General features: G+C 44.7%; 1 protein-coding gene across 4 annotated transcripts in view; it reads right to left on the bottom strand.

Annotated features, from left to right (window-relative positions):
- Positions 1 to 16,897, bottom strand: part of GOLGA1 (golgin A1) — a 32,173-nt gene extending 15,276 nt beyond the window's left edge. For 3 of the 4 annotated variants that reach the window (XM_060250932.1, XM_060250934.1, XM_060250933.1), the window contains exons 1-8: positions 16,803 to 16,897; positions 10,698 to 10,978; positions 9,330 to 9,420; positions 7,213 to 7,287; positions 4,764 to 4,861; positions 1,524 to 1,556; positions 925 to 1,053; positions 208 to 377 (exon numbers count right to left, since the gene is read on the bottom strand). In XM_060250932.1, the coding sequence (XP_060106915.1) occupies positions 208 to 377; positions 925 to 1,053; positions 1,524 to 1,556; positions 4,764 to 4,861; positions 7,213 to 7,287; positions 9,330 to 9,420; positions 10,698 to 10,832 (731 nt within the window). In that variant the 5' untranslated portion in view covers positions 10,833 to 10,978; positions 16,803 to 16,897. The remainder of the gene's footprint in view (positions 1 to 207; positions 378 to 924; positions 1,054 to 1,523; positions 1,557 to 4,763; positions 4,862 to 7,212; positions 7,288 to 9,329; positions 9,421 to 10,697; positions 10,979 to 16,802) is intronic. The other variant, XM_060250935.1, reaches the window with a different exon arrangement.
- Positions 16,898 to 19,928: the final 3,031 nt, after the last annotated feature.

Below are 19,928 nucleotides of genomic sequence, written 5' to 3'. Positions count from 1 at the left end.
ATCCCTCAACATTTCTTCAAACAGAGTGAAGACAACAATCCACCAATGCTAATTCACTCTAGGTCATCCCAAGAGATCTAACAGCATTAACCCAAAGGAATTCCCCCACATCTGCCCAATCATCCCCAGATAGTCAAGCCCCTCCCACCACACAACACGCTCACACCAAGAACCAAGCAGAAAAACCAGATGCAAGATTGACCCCACCTTTCTGCCTCCAGGTCCGCATGCTGCTGTCGTAGCTCCTGCAACTCAGCAGTCAGACGGGTGGACAAAGAGGTGGAGGCACGTAGCTCCTCTCGGACATGGGAGAGTTCTTTCCTAGAGGCTTCGAGTTCTCTCTCAATTTGACTGAGGGACTCTTCTTTCTTCAAAAGCTGGATGTTAAAAAAAAGGTTGAGCACACACATCAAGCAGTTCAAGGGAGGCACTTCTGCAATACCGCAACTTTTTACACCATCGTGACAGTTACAGATAAACACTGCCACCCCAGAATTACCATATGGGAGGTAAAGAGAAGGCAAGGACAGAGTGAGGAATGAGGGCCAGCAGTGGCAGCAGGAGAGAATGGGCGAAGTACAGCAGCATCAGATGCAAGGAGAGACTGGAGCCTAGCAGACAGGCTCATCAAACCCTGGACGTATGAAACTGCTTTTTAATGACTCAGTTACTGGGTGCATCTATCCCAGTGCTGTCCATCCTGACTAGCAGTTACGTCACCAAAATATCAGGCAAATAAAGGCCTTTTCCCTACACCTGCCACCTGACAGCCTTTCACTAGGTTAAGCTACAAGCCTGCCATCTTCTTGAAACAGGATGAGAACAGGTAATCTTCTGTTCTGGAGGAAAAAGGCAGGACCAAGCAAGCACTTGGCTGACTAAGATAACGTTACAGAGTTGCCGGTCCCGCCCCAACTGCCTCACCATGTGTTTGACTTTAGCCAGTTCCTGCTGCTGAAAGCCTTCCAGCTCATCGTAATCATCTCGCTTCTGGAAGAGATTCAAGCTTTGTTCTCGCATCTCTTGTAACTGTTCTGTAAGGATCTTCCTTTCCTGTTAAGTGGCCGATAGGCATACACAACAGGGTTAGGAAACAAAAATGGCAACTCCAAAAGCCAACCAGAGTCTAAGTGGAAGCTGCTGGACGTTCCCACCCCCAACCCCCTCAAGGCCATTTTCAAGGCCCTAGGGCCCCCTGGGATTTCAGGAGTGGCTGCATGCCCCTGAACGACTCAGCCTCTGGCAAATGACCTGGAAATGAGGACTTTCCATCAATGTTCCTTTGCAGAGAAAGCACACCCACTGTGTGCTCCAGACACTGCTTCTTGGAAAACAGCAACTGAACCACGTGCAGAGAAGAAAGCAAAAGGCAGAGAGACCAAGCAGCTCAAAGTATGCAGTAAGGCTTCAAGCTTTGAGCCCCTAAGTGGCTGGAAGGATGGATCCTCGAGAAGGTAATTATCACCATTTTTTGCCCAGGCCTACTCAAACATCTGAGGTTAGCGCTAAACAAACCAACTTACCTTTTCAAGATGAGACAGCTTCTCCTTGCATTCCTGGAAATGGAAAAAAGGACAAGTAGACATTGTCTTGCCTGCTCCAGATGTCTACAGGAAACAATGAAGGGGCCAAGGAGGGGCTGCCTCACTACAAATACCAAAGAACACTCGGAATAAACCAGGGAGAGCTGAGCAGTAAGTGACACAGCCCATGAGAAAAGTGGCTCAGAGCTCAAACCATCTGCTCTGCACAGTTCAAAGCACATCAGCTGCAGGTGCTGTTGTTACATCACAGTAGGGGAGGGCTCGTTCCTTAAAGAGACAGTCCCTTGAAGGAAGGAAAATCATCTGAGGGACTAGATCCAGTACAGGAGAGAAAGAAATGAGGGGGCAAGAAGGAACTATCGCCCCCAGGCATGATAAGTCAGCATTCTAAAACTGATCAGATAATACATTTATGAAGCTGCCTTGTACACATTAAGACCACTGGTACATCTAGCAATGTCTTGTATTATCTGGCAGTGACTCAGGGGTGTTGAAGTCATTTGTTACAAGGGTCAGATCTGACACAAATCGAACTTTGTGGGGCAGAGCCATGCATGTCATAAAATGTAATGCAAAGTAGCAGAGATGTAAACTTTATAAAGGACACAGAATTACAGATACACACAATTAAATATATTGTTGTTAACTTAAAATACAAACATGCTTAAAACTGTTGTGATATTTTTTAAAATGGAAAGGTGGGAGAATAGTGGGATTTGGCAATGCAATTTTTAAAATAAAACATCAAGAAAAAGCACAAGAATCATGGCAGAAACTAAAAATATAAACTATAAGTATAAAATGCTATGAACCTGGAGAAACATGAAATGGCTGGGCACTACAAGCTTCTCCCCCCACCTCACCCCCATCTACTTAGACTGGCAATGACTCTCCAGTGTAATATCCCCCTTCGGTGTGGGTACCCAAGTCAGAGTGCTCACAAGGCACCAGTTCATTCAGCAGAGACAAGCTAGATAAAAGCATCAACCCTTGATTTGCAAGGAGCTTCAACTGGCCATACTGCCTTAGCTCCACTCCATTAAAATACATTGCACCACAAAGTTGCAAGGAAAACATGGGATGAATTTTCCATTAAGGACTCTGGGTGCAGAGACCTTAATAGAAAATCCATACTGTGTTTTTCTTGAAACTTTGCAAACCCAGAAGACAGCAAAGACAAAGCAGAAGGAGCTTTGAACACAGTAAGTAGCCTTGGAGCTTCAAGGGTTGAGGACAGGATGTGGAGGAGTGGGGAGAAAATTGCCACAGACCTGATTGAAACCCTAGGTGGGCCAGGAATTTGACAACCCTGCTCTACAGGGTTTCAGGCAGAGAAGGGTACTTCTCAGCACCTGCTACCCCGGAGCATTTAACTAGAGATGCTGGAATCAAATCTAGGATCTTCTGCATGCACTGTTTTACCACTAAGCAACCAAAGCAGGTGCTCTAACTTCTTACTAGCCACCTTCTGAGCACTGTAGATTCCCCATAACATGTGGGCTTCTCAGACTGAGACTAAAGTCCAGTGGCAGCTCAAAGACTAACAACATTTATTTAGGGTTGCCAGGTCCAACTCAAGAAATATCTGGGGACTTTGAGGGTGGAGCCAGGAGCAAGGGTGTGACAAGTATGATTGAACTCCAAAGGGAGTTCTGACAATCATATCTGAAGGGACCATGCACCTTTTAAATGCCTTCCCTCCATTTGGAAATAATGAAGGATAGGGGCACCTTCTTTTGGGGCTCATAGAATTGGACTTCCTGGTCCAATCTTTTTGAAACTGGAGGGGGCGGGGTGTTTTAAAGAGAGGAATCAGATGCTATGCTGAAAATTTGGTGCCTCTACCCAGGGCCAGCTCACCCACTAGGCAAACTAGGAAGTTGCCTAGGGCGCTGAGAGGTAGGGGCGCTGAACTGGGCTCCCCCCGCCTCTGGTGCCAAAGACAACCAGCTAGTTTGCCTCCTCCTGCCTGCCGCTGCACTCCACTCGCCCCCCGTGCTCCTCTTGTCGCTGCCACTGCTGTGCTCCGCTTGCCCCCCTCCCCCCGCTCACCACGACTACAGCCCTATTGGCTTATCGCAGCCTGTGCGTTTGGTTAAACGCGCAAGCGGTGAGTGCGGGGGTGGGGTGAGCAGAGTGAAGCGTGGCGGCGAAAGCAGAGCATGGCTGCGCCGGGCCCAAGGAGGCTAGTGACGGCGGGGGGGGAAGCGGAGTGCAGCGGTGGCAGGCAGGAGGAGGCTGGTGGTGGCCGCAGCAGCAACGATAACAGGGGAGGAGCGTGGTGGCCGCGGCGGGGGGGGGCAAGCAGAGTGCACCCAGGGGTGCTGGTGGGGGGCACCTGCCTAGGGCGCTATTTGCTCTCAAGCTGGTGCTGCCTCTACCTCAAAAACCAGCCCCCCCAAAGTCCCAGATACCACAGATCAATAGTCCATTATCCACTATGGGAACTGGTCTCCATAGGGTATAACTGACAGCCTAGCAGACATTCCCCCCCCCCACCACAACCCTACGTTTATTTCAATACGAACTCATTTCCTCAGACTGTCCCATAAAGACTCAAGTAACAAAGAAGCCATAACCTTCCCAAACAAAACATAAAAAAAATAATTAGTAGGCAGACCTCTCTCAGTCTTGCAATGGCCAAAGAAATCCATGGAAAAATGGGGAAAAAATGCAATGTATTTTAAGCTTTTCCCAGTACACCTAGGGAAAATCCCCAGTCAAAAGTTAGGGCAGACACACCAAAAACCCAGAATTCCACTTAAGTCATTCAATGGAGCGGAACTCAAATATTATTGCTGAAAGAAGCAAACTGCTCAGCCACTTGCAACTGCAACAAATAATTGTAACAAGGAACTTGGAAATGACAGACTGATGGAAATGTATTAATGGTTTGGGAAGCAATGATAGCACATGGAAAATTCAGCGAATGGCTTTGGAATAGGCTGGAAACCAGAATGACTCCGTGCAAAAAACATGGCTGGACAGAATTTTACTATCTAAATAAAAGAATACTATAGCAGCTTGTTGTTACATATACAGTTGTGGAGGATTGTTTTCAATAAAAGTAGCCATGGGTATCTGGAAGGATAAATTTCTTCCTTTTAAAAAACAAATATTTAGCACCATGGGATAGCATGGTATCCAGAAGAATGTGTACCTCTTCTAGCGATTCTCTACAAACCCAGAGCATGCCAAGGATTTCACAGGAACTGTTACCTGGTCCTTCTTCTCAAGTGCTAACGTCATTCCTTCTGCCATCTTGGCCCTGCTGGCCTGGTGAGCCTCATTCTGTTCCTGAAGCTTCCTCAGAGAGGCTGTGAATGACATACGATGCACAAGTCCAAGTAACATCTGTGCATTGCCTAAAGAAAACTTTGTAGTTCTTCATTTACCTTTCTTTCTACTTGTCTCACAGAAACTCAGCACGGCAGGTAAAGGAGAATGATTCTGAGCCCACTCCATCAAGAAAACAGAGAAGTTTTATTTTGTAGAACCATTCCACTATGCAGTTTTTCAAGTGGTAAAGTGTGTATTCCAAAAAATAGGGTCATATAGACTTTGCATTTTAAAAACTTGGCATAAGTAAAAAGCTGAATGCTGTAAGGTAGCACAGCGTGCATCACCTTGCAGTTGTCTCTCAATTAATGGGTACATTTGCAATTTTGTTTGTAGAAACTAGGGCATATATAACTTTAAAATTCCATCAAGATTTCAAGTATAGTAATTTTGTATGCTAAATAAGGTATAAATGATGCATTTTATGTCATTACGGCAGCTAAAATTAGTTTAGGTTCAGTAGGTCAGTAAGTATTGCACATATTTCAGCTTTTCCCAAAATATCCAGTGTTGTTTTCTGGGGAGGGACCATGTTTCTCCCCCATGGCTTCAAAATTCCAGAAATAAGGGCGTACATTTGGGTCTATCCAAGCTGAAAATATGCCCAATACCTTATTGGTATTTTTCAGGTATATTTCAGCCTCCCAAATGTATCCAGGTTTTCTTGGGAAAACTGGGGAGGAAATCCTGAAAAAATCCCAGATATATTCAGGAATTACTGGTAGATTTGAAAACAGCAGGATTGCTCCCACCTCTCAGCTGTTTGCTGGGCTTCTGCAGCCACTTTAACTTTCAAGAAGCTGCAGAAGACAGCTCCCACCGACTCGGCTTGTGGCTGGCTGGCAGACTGCTCCCTCTGGGCACAGCTTCTGGTGTGCAATCCCCCCCCCCCATTTTTTCCTTGGGTCTATTAAACCCCAAAAATCCGGGATTTCAAAAAAAAAACCTGGCGCACTTGGGATCCTGGATTTTTCAGAAAACAGGAAATTTTTTGGTTCAATATACCCAAATTGAGGGGGGGGGGAATGGGGGCGGGCGGGTTTGCACACCCCTATCCAGAAATTTCATATCTCTAATGCTGTGTCTCTTATGCATTGATTATGCAAACAAATCAGGACACTATAAATGCTGGCTAAAATTTAGCTGTCAAAACGCTAGAAACACCATGCAAGTAATCTAAATAAATGTTCAGCAAACAATTCCAAGTTGTGGTCTCTAATTTTTAAAACTATTATAATACAGTGTTAAAAATTAGAGACCACACCTTGGAATTGTTTGTTGAGTAATTATTTAAATTACTCACATGGTGTTCCTATACATTGTGGTTTCCTGTTTTTGTTTGGCTAAAATTTAGCAACATGTGCTTCTCAGACATGTACAAATGTACATCTCTGCTCGGATGGTTGGCTTCTTTGCTCCTTATAAATTATGTAGAAATAACGCTGGCATTAGATGTTTTCAACTGCTAAATCAAAAAAATAAGCCAACTCCCTCAGCTCCCAGAAAGGCAACTCTATTTTCATGACATTATGTAACTGGAAATTGAAAAAGTGTTACTCTGGCTGGAATCCACGGCCTCAAGCAACAGTTTTATGTTGCTTCATGGTAAGAGCAGCCCATTTAGGTTCCAGGCTTGAATCAGGAATGTCATAAACTGAGTCTGTAGTCTAGCATAGAGTTTCCCGGACGTGCAGAAACTCCAGCCAGGCACAGGAAAACAAGCTCTGGCAGCATGAAGCCTTGGGACTGGTCAGTCCTGGTTTACAGCCTTCTGTTGTTGCCTGATCAATAAAACAGGAACAAAGTTCTGCCTGCTCCCCTTCAGGCTCAGCTGCAAGCCTCCAGTGACCTCTGGCTAGCTCTGGGTATTGCCACCTTGGTTCTAACCTAATCTGGGGCAGAAATACAGTGTGGAAGTTCTCTCTATTAGAGGAAGAGAATGATTACTAACAGCACTATGGTCTTCATAAGAATAACAAAAAAGCCCATTGAACTGAACTGAGATTCCATCTAGGTCCTTACAGTAGCCAAAAAGATGCCTCCATGATGCCTGCAAGCAGGTAATGAAGACAACTGCCTTCCTCTACTGTTGTCTTTTCCACAGCAACTGGTATTCAGACCTGCCCTGCCTCTGAACACAGATTTGAATTTGTGGTAGTTCCCTTTTTAAAGACATATAGTCTCGTGTCCATCGCTTCATCATGTGGCTGCAAGTTCCATAAACTAATTATGCAGACAGTGATCAAGTAAGAAACCCCCCTTCTTTCTTCTGTATGCTTTCAGAGACCCTCAAGCCCCTTTTAAAGGGAAAGATAAGAACGATACGTACAATCCTGGTGCTTCTCTAACGCAATTTCAAGCTTCTCCTTAATCTTCTGCAAGTTTCGAACCTGCTCGGCATAATCTTGAGCGGAAGAGGAGGTGGTGGCACCAGCCGGATGTGGACAGACAACAAAAAAAGGGAGACGGGAAAGGGGAAAGTGAGTGAAAATGGACAATGATTTTCTTATTCTGAAAATCATTTTTGTTAAGGCAAGGTAGCCAGCCTTCCCTTGACAACACACATAACCACTACTGCTCACCAACTATGGAGGAGATATAGACAGACAGACTCAAATTTTTGCTGCCACAAGGATGCATGAAGACCACATTTGACATGAGGACAGGGATGGATACCATGCCAGCCAATACCTTTTATGGCCAAGCTAAGCATTATGTATAACATGAATCAGGACACAGGTGCCCACTGCCCAGAGCCCTGCAGTAGCAAGGATTGAGCGATCCAGAAATCTAATGTCTAATGTAGGAAGGAAGGAAGGAAGGAAGGAAGGAAGGAAGGAAGGAAGGAAGGAAGGAAGGAAGGAAGGAAGGAAGGAAGGAAGGAAGGAAGGAAGGAAGGAAGGAAGGAAGGAAGGAAGGAAGGAAGGAAGGAAGGAAGGAAGGAAGGAAGGAAGGAAGGAAGGAAAGCTGACTTGCTGGTATAAGCAAGAACTTAGTAGCTTACTTTGAAACAGGCTTCATTCTACTCCAAAGTACTGTGGGGCATGAGGTTTTTCTAGTTTCCTTCTTGTACTGCTTTTGCCAGTGGAAAGGGCATGTAGAGCCAGAGAAAGGGGCAAACAGCTTCTGCCGCAGTGTTTTCCACAGGCAAAAATAGGATGAATGGGAACTAGAAGCCCCTCTTCCCCCCTTGCAGTGTTCCACAGCCAAATGGAGAACTTTCAAAATAAGTTACCCAGTTCTTATGAGCAACAACAGATTGGGCACCCACTTCCCAGCTCCTGTCACACACAACGTCCAGTTTGCCTCTCAGACTGAGACTTACACCCTTTAAAAAGTCTCTCAAAGCAATTCCAGGTAATTGTTTCAGGCATAAAGTTAAGCTTTAATTGCAGCTGCCTCTAGAGCCCTCTGTAGATTCTCCTGCAGAACATCTCCCTACCCCTGAGAGCATAACCACTGAGCAGGCTAGAGAAAAGGGTCCCAGCAAATATCAAACAATACAATGATACCACACTACTCCCTTATGCATTACTCCTCAGGGTTTGGGGGGGGGGGGTTACCCCAAGAGGCCATCAAATCCCCATGACTAATAGGCAGAACAATGTTTTCCCCAATTTTTCCAGTAGTCTGTGACAATTTCATGAATGTGTACAAGATGGTATGTACCTGTATCTAATGTAATGTGTGAATGGGCCTCTATTATACCCAAGTATCTTTGTATATACCACAACCCTGATGTCAGTGGACTAACCTCCTTTAAAATACTCCAAAAAACTTACAATGATAAGGCAGCAACAACATATTCTCAGAGGTGAGGAAGCTTTACAATACTGATAATCCACTCAATAACAGAATCAGCTGTGGTAGGTTAAAGGAATATGATCAAATAAGAAGTTTAAAACTATGAAGCTGCCTTAAAACAATTTAGATTTTTGATCCCTCTAGCACAGTACTGTCTGGTAGTGAATGTTCAGGGATTTAGGCAAAGAACAGGTAATCTGCTCATCTTGAAATACTTTTTCAATGCTTTTGGTAAACAGTGGTCCAAACACTGGGTAATTTTCACTCTGTCCAACTGAAGTCAGGCTTCTTTTCACAGAAGGAAAATCTGGCCAGAGACAGACAAGGAGGTATCTCCCAGTTCTTTTCCAGAGCCAGCTGAAGGTTCTAGTCCATCTGCTCTATAAGATCCTGCCTCCTAGTAGATGGCCTGGGCCACAGGATGGTAACATGCAGGGAGAAAGGTCTATTACCCAGTTCTAATAACTGGAGATGTCAGTCATTGAGCACTTGGGTGCAAAGCATGCACTCTACCAATAAGCTATGGCCTCTAGCCCTTTTGAAGTTTGCTTGAGTCGCCTTTTACATCAGAGAAGTTTATGGTTTCTGAATGCAGCACCTTTGCCCCCAGTTTCAGCTCTGTGTTCACAATGGGAAACATACCAGATAGCTTCACTTCCAGCTTCCGTATTTGTTCATTCCTTCGGAACAGCTGAGATGAGAGGTCTTCTCTGGAACTACTTCCATCTGAAGGCTTGGCAGGTTAGAGAGAAACAAGCAGAAACACTCATTTATAGTGAAGGAGAAGTAATCCAACATACTAGAACATTTAATGGCATAAGGAAGATGGAAGGACCCTCTTCAAATCCTGAAACAGATTCTAAAGAAGAGAAGGCTACATCTCCCCACTTGATAACCTAACAATAGGAAACAGGGCTATTAAAAGGAAGGATGTCTTCCTGTAATTTTTACATCATGTGAAATGTTTCCTTGTGGCTAAAAGATACTGGCATACCAAGCTGCTCCTCAGTCCTCTCTCATGATTAGATTACACACTTTGGTCAGATACACTTTGTTGGACTCAGCATGGATCTTGATTAATCCACACATGAGATATTCTCCCCGGCAGCAATAACTATTCAGAAACACCATCACTAAGGGCTCGTCACTACAAAAGAGCTCATAGGCCAGAGGTAGCGGCACATCACTCGTTCTCTAGGAGAGTTACAGAACTGATTTTCTTTTACAAGTTGAGTTCACAGGAAATGTTCAAGGTTGTATTTTTGTCCTACTTTTTCTGTATATATTTATATCAGACATGTTTAGACCAGGCAAAGACTCATAGCAGAGGAAAACTGGGTACAACAAATCTATCAAAAATGATTAGCTACATTTTCTGATTTTTATTTTAAAATCTGCAGTTTACAGAACATGACTAAATAAATTGCTGGCTTTGAAAATGCAGACTAGGAGAGCCCTGCTGGATCAGAGGAAAAATTCATCAAGTACAACTTCCTGTTTCCAGTTGCCCCAAAGTCCCACAGTGGGGGTAGAGAGATCAGTGTCTTCTGCTGCCAAAGGTATACCCAGCCAAAGGTATACTGCCTCTCAGCATGCAAGTCACATCTAGTCATTATAGTTAACAGCCACTGATGGACCTGTAGGTGGCAAGTGCTACAAGTCAGTTGATTTATGGTAACCTTTCCCCCGCCAAGGCAAGAGATGTTCAGAGGTTGTTTGCCATTGCCTGCCTCACAATATCAGCTCTGGATTTCCTTGGTGGTCACCCGTCAAAGTACTAATCAGGGCCTACCCTGATGGATCTATCCTCCATCAATATAATTCCTCTAAGATTCCTACGTAATAGCCATTACTGCCTACCATGGCAGTGAATTACAGAAGTTAATGTTGTATAAAGAATACTGTTAATTGTCCACCTTGAGTCTATTGCCCATCATCTTCACTGGTTGCCCTCAAGTTCCAGTATTTTGGGGGGGAGGGAGATAGAGAGATAGAGATCTATTTACTTACAAAGTCATCCCCCGAATCTGCTCCCACAGATGTGATTGACTCCTTGCTGAATGATCGGGGGATGCGGCCCGCCCCTCCTGGCCGTGGTGCAGTAGCTGCTTCCTCAGCAATCTTCTTCTTCAGTTTTGCAAACATCCTTGTGTCAAGCCCTCAAAGTCAAGATTGTTCCAAATCAGAAGGCCAGCTAATACAGAAAGGGACTGGAGAAATCTCTCTTTATGTCTGACCTCACTTCCATCTGGTGAATTTCATTCCCTCAAGGGACTTCTAGCCCTGCAGTGCTTGAAAATCAATGAGACACATATAAAGACCAAGTCTAACAAAGCAATTACATGAACACACACAGTAGCCTATTCCCAGTGTTTTATATTTAGAATAGCCTCTGTCAAACTTTTTCAACTCCTTCTAAATTTGCCAAACATTCATGTCTCTTCTGTTCACCCATCCCCAAACTCAATAAACTAACTGATAACTGAGCATGTGGCAATTCCTTTGTGTTATGACAGAGATCCCACAATGCAGTGCAGAAGAGTCTGTGTAATGGGGGAAGGGCTACTAAAGGTCTTCATAAGAAAATTACCTCCTTCTCTTTGCCCTTCTTACTGCTGCTGTCTTCCCTGCCTAGCTGCTCTGTAGGATGGGAGCACCTCAGCTCCTTCCTCCAACTGCAGCTCCATCCTGTGACACAGAAATCCCCCCACTTCTATTGGTCTAGTAGCATCAGCCAGTCACTAGTGAAGTTCCATCATTCACAGGTATCCCGTAGGTCTTGAGACCCTCCTAGTAGGTGCATGGGAACTCAGAAGGAGTTTGAGAATTTCAGCTTTAACAGGTACTTTGTTTAGGAAATCAAGACCACCTGACACCATGCCAGGTTACTTGAGCTTGTAACGCTTCTGAAAGACAAACAATGGGCCATCATCCAACAAAGGGATATTCACAGTTGTAAGGCAACTCTTTGGGCAGTTCCTCCAACACCTTTACCAGGCTAACTATATGGTCAATATCAAGGCAGGGAAAAAGTAAAACGAGCTAGGATTTTAATCTGATTGTAGGTGAATAGTGACGAAGCCAAAGAACTCCAAAATATGCTAGTGCCAAGCTGCAGTGGTAGTGTAACTCCAGGACAGAACTGGGCTACATTGGGTCATGTTACAGGTAGGACATGGCTCAGTCAGTAATTTAAGCCCCCCCAGTCCTTGTCAAGCCCCCTAGTACAGTGTTATTCCAGTGACAACTCTGACACAGCTTTAAAGATTCCCATAAAATACATGCAGAGGGGAAAAAAACCTGCCTCTCACCATACCCCCTCAAGCACTAGCACAGTTTAAGGCACCAACTAATGCAATCAATCACAACCCTCCCAAGTACTACATAAGACCCAGTCAGGACAGCTCAGATGGCAGTGTGGAGCTCTTTCTCAGGCCTCAGGTTGTGCATATTTTCAGAACACAAGTGAAGGGAATGTGGTAATAGGAACCTATTGAAGGGCCCCTTTGTGCAGAGTACCCTCTATCATCATCAACAGCCAAGGCAGGGAACTGCCACTACTGTAGTACATATCTAACACTGCTCTGCACCAGCTCCTTAGCTACTCCACCTCTGGACCCAAACAAAGTCAGTGTGGTGTAGTGGTTAGAGTGCCAGTCTAGATTCTGGAAAGCCCAGCTTTGAATCTCTAGTATGCAGTGGAAGCTAACTAGGCAACCATGGAATAGTCATACACACTTACCTACCTTACAGGTTGCTGCAAGGATAAAATGGTGAGAGAAAAGGGAAGAAAGCTGCTTTGGGTCCCCATCAATGTAAGCCACCTTGGCCCAGGCTTGTGCACTCTCATGTGATCTTGGAAGCTAAGCCTGATCGGCCCTGGATGAGTTAGTACTTGGATGGGAGTCCACCAAGAAGGTCCAGGATTGCTTTGCAGAGGCAAACATGGCAAACCACTTCTCAATGTCTCTTTATCTTAAAAACCCATAAGTCAGCTGTGACTTGATGGCACTTTCCACCACCATATGTTCAACCAAAATGTGCACAGGCATAGCATTACAAGGGAGAAGTGAAGGCTCCTTAATTTTCACATCCTCATGGGAAGGGATGCAGCACAAGGGTTGCTGAGATGAAGAGGAACAGGCAGCAGCAATGAACCTGGACTGTAGCAGGGGGATGAATGGAAGTCTTTAAACAGCTGGCTGAATTGTGATTACTGTATTGCTTTTTTACCAGAAAAAAAAATGTTATGCCACAAGACAACTTGGGTTTGTATGATAATGGCAAGAAGTTGAACCTGAATTGCTGATACTCATTGTCTCAAGAAGAAGGCTGGGACCTTATGTATGCAAAGCATGTGCTTTGTCGCTAAACAACAGCACAAAACTGATGCTGGCTTTTCAGGAAAAGAAACTGGATCCAATACCTAGTAATTTGAAATACATTTCTAGGCCCTAAGCCAGACAAGTGTCCCTGTTTGGACACCTTCCTTGAAAGCACAAGACATTTAATTTGTACAGGAGACCAGAGTAGAAAAGCATTTCTAAGAAGATGTTAAGAAATACTCCAATTAGTTTGTACATCTGGTCCAAAGAGTGGCTGTTCCTCCACACAATATTAAAACACACACATACAACCCTACCAGCAAAATTAATGTGAGACCCAGCCCTCCAACGGCTTTGTTTTTTAATTTAAAATAGTTTTTTTTGCCTCCTTGTGCTCATATTGCTAAGGAGACAGATAATAGATGCCTCTGTTGAAAGCATTAAGAGAGACTGACAAGCTTTGGTCTGCATGATTCATGCCTGACATTTCTAACTCTGTCAGGGTGGTATAATGATTAAAATACCAGGCTAGAACTAAGGAAATCCAAGTTCAACTCAATACTTAGCCATAAGGTTCACTATTTGCTCTCCCTCAATGTAATCAACCTAACAGGGTTGCTGTGATAATTCACTGCTGGAGGGAGAATCATGTGCATTGCCCTGAACTCCATGGAGGAAGAATAAAAATTGAAAAATACTGTGAACACTAGAGAAGCCATTCTAAGGTGAGGCCCTGCTCAGCCGCATCAGGGGAAACTACCATCACCCTACTCAGCCTTTCCATATACTTGACACCATCACCCTGAGCAACCATAAATTATTAACTGGGTCTCTTCACAACCTCGCCGATTGCTCTGCCACACTGATCCTCAGAAGATCTTATTGACATTATCAGACCAATTGCTGTACTAGGTAGGAAGACCACAGCCCTCTCACCTGCGTAATTCTGCCCTCCCAAGACTCCCTTTCCTACAAGCCCCCTTGTATTTGAATACCTGGAAATCAATCACCAGTCTGGAAATCATCATCTAGAAATATGCATGCTGGTGAAAGGAAGATCACTGAGCAGATACACGGATACAATATTATTTACATGTTCTTGTAGAGAAACTCCAATTAAGCCCTCACTACAATAATGAAAGTTTCTTGCCACACTAGCTTTCTCCAATTCATTTGGGATAACAGCAAATTACCACATTCAGTGCTAGCATTCCCTTTCTACATCATCAAAAGCAAATGCCAGAAAAGTAGCTATATTCTATTAAGCAGTGCATCATGCATTATGTTTTTTTCCACTACATAAAATGCATGCAGTTTATAGACAGATAAGACAAGGTGAAACATGGGACAGTTGCATATATACATGCACAGTCTATACAGAGGGTAACATGGCTTTCTATTGTGCATGTGACTTCCATACAACGATTCTTGCCTGCACTATCTTCAGGAGACATGATTCATTTAAAGTGGTCTACTAAGGAAGCCTTATGGGTCTAATAAACTTCCTGCACATTCCCAAGGATCCTAGAAAGTGTTCTAGGGTGCATGCTCAGTTCACATGGGTGCCTCAACACAGTCCCATATGACCTCAAACCCCTCCCCAGAAGACAGTATGTTGTAGGGAAAACCTGTGGTGATGGGCAAGCTGTCTTTCTGGAGAAAATAACTGGCATAACTATTCTTCGCAAAGAGGACTCTCAGAAACCACCATGAGGGCTTTTGAGAATGCAGTGAATTAGCTTGTATTTCATGTTGCTACCAACTTCTGAATAGTGTTTTCCGATTATGTCTACTATTTAGAAAACTGCTGTTACATTTGCACAGCACTTGCCTGAGGCAATGCAGAAAGTGAAGCTTTAAGACAAAGCCCTAGCATTAAAAACCCAGCCAGTTCAGACTGGGAGTGGACTCCATTGATGACACTGGGCCATCCTGCAGACTATGCAGACAAACACAGATAATTTAAAATAAAATGAAGCAGTCAGCTTCCTTGCACTACAACTGCGAGTTCAGGTGTCATAGAATCACAGAGTTAGAAGGTACCTTCCAGGGTCATCTAGTCCAACCCCCTGCACAATGCAGGGAATTCACAAATACCTCCCACACACATACATCCTCAGTGACCCCAGCTCCATGCCCAGAAGATGGCAAATGCCTCCAGGGTCCCAGGCCAATCTGGCCTGGAAAAAAACTGCTGACTGACCCCGAAGTGTCAATCAGCATTTCCCTGGGTGTGTGAGAAGAGACCACAAGAACCAAGCACTGATGCAACCCTTCTGATACAGCCCTCCTCATGATCTGCCTAATTCACAGAATCTGCATTGCTGTCAGATGGTCATCTGGCCTCTGTTTAAAAACTTCCAAAGAAGGAGAGCCCACCAGCTCCCAAGGAAGCCTGTTCCACTGAGGAACCGTTCTGTCAGGAAGTTCTTCCTAACGTTTAGTCAAAAAATCTTGGGATTTAATTTCAATCCGTTGGTTCTGGTCCAACCTTCTGGGGCAACAGAAATCAATTCTGCATCATCCTCTATATGATAGGGGAGGCACGGTGGCTCAGTAATAGAGCATCTGCTTGGTAAGCAGAAGGTCCCAGCTTCAATCCCTGGCATCTCCAACTAAAAAGAGTCCAGGCAACCAGGTGTGAAAAACCTCAGCTTGAGACCCTGGAGAGGCGCTGCCAGTCTGAGTAGACAACAGTGACTTCGATGGATCGAGGGTCTGATTCAGTATAAGACAGCTTCATATGTTCATATGTCATCAACAGCTCTTCAAGTACTTGCCAATCATCTGTTTAGGCTTGGTCTTCAGCCACTTAAAGTGAATTCTGTGCTTGCATGACAGAAATAAAACTGCCTTTGAAGACTCCCCCCTCCCCTTTCAAACAGAACTTCAGGACTCTCACATGCAAGCCCTTAACAAGCACAAAAGCTGTCACTGGCACTTAAGAACATAAGAGAAGTCATGTTAGATCAAGCCCATGGCCGATCCAGTCCAATACTCTGTGTCACACAGTGGCCAAGACCCCAAGTGCCATGAGGAGGTCCACCAGTGGGGCTAGAAGCCCCTCCCCAAGAATACAGAGCATTACTGCCCCCGACAGAGTTCCAACAATACGCTGTGACTAACAACCACTGATGGACCTCTGCTCCATATGCTTATCCAATCCCTCTTGAAGCTTTCTATGCTTGTAGCCGCCACCACCTCCTGTGGCAGTGAATTCCACACGTTAATCACCCTTTGGGCGAAGAAGTCCTTCCTTTTATCCGTTTTAACCTGTCTGCTCAGCAATTTCATTGAATGTCCACGAGTTCTCGTATTGTGAGAAACGGAGAAAAGTACTTCTTTCTCTACTTTCTCCATCCCATGCATAATCTTGTAAATTTCTATCATGTCACCCCGCAGTCGACGTTTCTCCAAGCTAAAGAGCCCCAAGCGCCTTAACCTTTCTTCATAGAGTTTACCTGACTCTCAGAAAGGACCTTGGTCACTGATCGCCTCCACCCACTCCTCCTCCTCCGTGGTCACCATAACGCCAGGACAACCGCCTCCTTGTCAAAGTAATTAGTCGCACCAAGCAAACCCTCTCCCGATCACCCTATTTACCAAAACAAAGTTTCCACCAAAGTACATCCTTCTCAGTCGCCGTGAACAATCGAGTCCAGCCCCCAGTCCCCTCCCCTCCCCACCACGGCTCCTGCTACCGGAAAGTGTAACAAAGCGGCGGTCCACCTTCCCTTCCCAAGCACGCCAGCCAAGAGCAAAACCACAGTACTCCCCTCTCACAACTTACCGGCTGTTCCTCACCGAAACGATGCTACCACCGGACCCGGAAACACTGTCTCTACAGGCTGGCGGAACTGACGAAATAGAGATCGATGACGTAAGCACTAACCAGAGAGACAAAAGGATATGGGGGCGGGACGGAGCAGGAGTCCCGCCCCTCGCGTGACAGGCAAGGCGGTCGGTAAAGGCGGGCGGTTGTTTTGCCGGCGTGGCGCTCCTGCGTCGCTCGCTTCAGCCGGCCGTCGCTTTCCTCGGAGGTCCTTCGGGCGTGGTGAGAGTTGAAGACAGGCTGCGCTCTCTCCCAAGGGATTGTGGCGAGAGATCTTTCCCACTGCACGAATAAGGGGAGGCGGAATTAAAGTCACCCCATTTTTGTTTTTAACCGGACCATATTCGAACAACCAAGAAGACGACGACTGCATATTTATACCCCGCCCTTCTCCCGGTATCAGGGACTCAGAGCGGTTTACAATCTCCTAGATCTTCTCCCCCCGCCCACAACAGATACCCTGTGAGGTGGGTGGGGCTGAGAGGACTCTCACAGCAGCTGCCCTTTCATGGACAACTCCTTAGCTATGGCTGACCTCAGGCCATTCCAGCAGCTGTAAGTGGAGTGGGGAACCAAACTTGTGAAGACGAAGGAAGATGGCGATCTGTCTTATAACGCTTAGTCTAATCGCCCCATCCCCCGGTGTGTGTTTTTTTAAAAAATAAAAAAATAAGATACATGGTTTTTTGTTTTTAAACTCGGGCTTTCCTAACCTCAGCGCAGAACAGGGCTTCTAGTGAGCTCCAACCGCCTTGCCCCTCATAATGCCTCCTACCCAAAGATGTGTTCCCCACGTGTCTTTAATTATCTCTTCACAGATCCACTTGCAAGAAATTTTAAGTAACAAGTTCTGGAAATTATTAGAGATGTGTGGTAGCACTATTCTTTTCAGGCGACCCAAACTTCATAGCAGTTTACATTTCAAGATCAACAGAAAAAACAGGTTTACACTGCAGCGGGGGAAATCACGGGTTTGCCCTGTGCAAAATGCTGGTGCAGAGCACCTGGTGTGAAATCACCAGTTTGCTCCGCCCAGAAACAGAAGCCTGCCCGGGAGAAAGGTGAGTGCGGAATCAGCCCTATATAGAACATGAGGAGCCATGTTGGATCACGACAATGGCCTATCTAGTCCAACACTCTGTGTCACATAGTGGCCCAAAAACCAGGTGCCATCAGGAGGTCCATCAGTGGGGCCGGAACACTAGAAGCTCTCCCACTGTCATCCCCCCCTTCCCGCCAAGCACCAAGAATACACCAAGCATCACTGCCCAAGTTTCATCAATACACTGTGGCTAATCCCCTCTTGAAGCTGTCTATAAGAACATAAAAGAAAGGAGACTGCAATGAACCAAACAGAATGCTTCTTAACATACTACCAAGTCAGGTATTCAGCAATATTGTTAAAGAACATGCTAGTTTCATTTCTACCACACAAACTTCACCCATAGGAGGCTAGGCCCACCCAAATATGCTACATGCACTAGAGGCACTTTGGAGGGGGGGGGGGGGGAACGGAATTAGACCTCGGATTCAGTGGGAGCTCACAGGAGCACAGCTCCTGAACCTTTCTAAGAGTTCCTCCTCCTGAGAGTTCCACCTCCTTGTCCCTTGAATAGTAGGTGCAGCTGCATAACAATTCCTGGATGAGCTCTATTTTTCTACAAAACGACCCCTGGAATCAGTCATCTGTAATTATGGACCCCCTGAAAAGCTGCCATTGGCTTTTCAGAGATGCTACACCTAGGGTAGGATCTTTGGGTTAAGACATGCTGTTTTTCCTAACAGGAACTATCACACCACCCTTACGTTGCAGTTTGGTTTTATAAGTACTAGAGACTTTCATTTTGTATTTACAGATATATCATTGAACCTGTAATATGAATTTTGAGAACAAGTAGAAGATCAAGTTCACAGCCACATTAGTTACAAAGAAGCATTCCAGCAAAACACAAAAATGATCATTTTGCTTTCAATTCTGCACCCTGATCCTCATCCAAAATGAGAGCCAGTATAGCATAATGGCTAGTGCTGGGCTTAGCCTGGGGAGAAACAGGTTCAAACTCCAAATAGGCTATTCATTCCCATAGCCTAGCCAACTTCACAGGCTTGTCAGGATCAAATGGAGAAAGGAGAACATGCATGTCACCCTAAGCTCTTTGAGTAAGAATAAAGATGTAAAATTACTGAGATGACCGGCTATTTAACAACCTTTAATGACCAAGGATAGGTTTTGAACAGGACAGCATAGCCTATGACATTGGTCAATAATGTGCTCTCGTCATCTGAGAAACATCACTGTAGTCACTGCTGCAAATAAGCTAGGATTTGCAGTTCTTCATAAGATTAATTTACATACTATTACCTGACCAAGTTTGCAATCTAACTCAATGGCCACAATTTAAAAGCTTTCAAATGTTAGGCCTTAGACCTTGGGCACTTCTTAACTACATTTTAAAGATGCGTGATTGCTGCCAACCTGCATATTTCACACACACACACAAGTGATGTTTGGTGTTTACAGAGTGATGTGATCATTCCATTTTTCTGCCAAGTGTTCATACTTCACATACCTTAGAAAAACAAAGATAACAGGAAACTTAGACTCTTAGGTGCTTAACTATTTATGCAAGTTTATCTAAACAGCGAAGCAGGAATTTAATAAGTTTTATAAACAAATACACTTAATTTGCTGTATGAAGTTAGGGGCTAGGGAAGAAATGTTCGCCTTTTAATGAAAGTCTTTATTTTAAGATACAGAGATAATTGCCATTGTAAAATTCACTTCAAATGATTAAGTTGCCACTAACTTTAAAAAAAAACACCCTAAAGGAGTAATGTGAAATGAAGTAGGACAGTGACAGGGAAAATTTTACTCATTGTTCAGCCAGGTTTTAAGCCTGTCTCCAAGTCACCTGAAGCAAACCCAAATCTGCATAGACACTACAGATAATCCTAAAATTGGGCTTCGGGACTTCAGGTCATGAACAAGGGCATCACTGCAAACCATGCTATTCTGGAATAAAAGATGAGTCTGAACACTTTAAGGCAATCTTGGGGTTAATAAAAGCTTCATGAGCCCTTTAG

The sequence above is a fragment of the Heteronotia binoei genome, chromosome 12 (assembly GCF_032191835.1).
Source record: "Heteronotia binoei isolate CCM8104 ecotype False Entrance Well chromosome 12, APGP_CSIRO_Hbin_v1, whole genome shotgun sequence".
Lineage (NCBI taxonomy): Eukaryota > Metazoa > Chordata > Lepidosauria > Squamata > Gekkonidae > Heteronotia > Heteronotia binoei.
The sequence above is the reverse complement of the archived record's forward strand: the minus strand, read 5'-3'. Positions and strand labels throughout refer to the sequence as shown.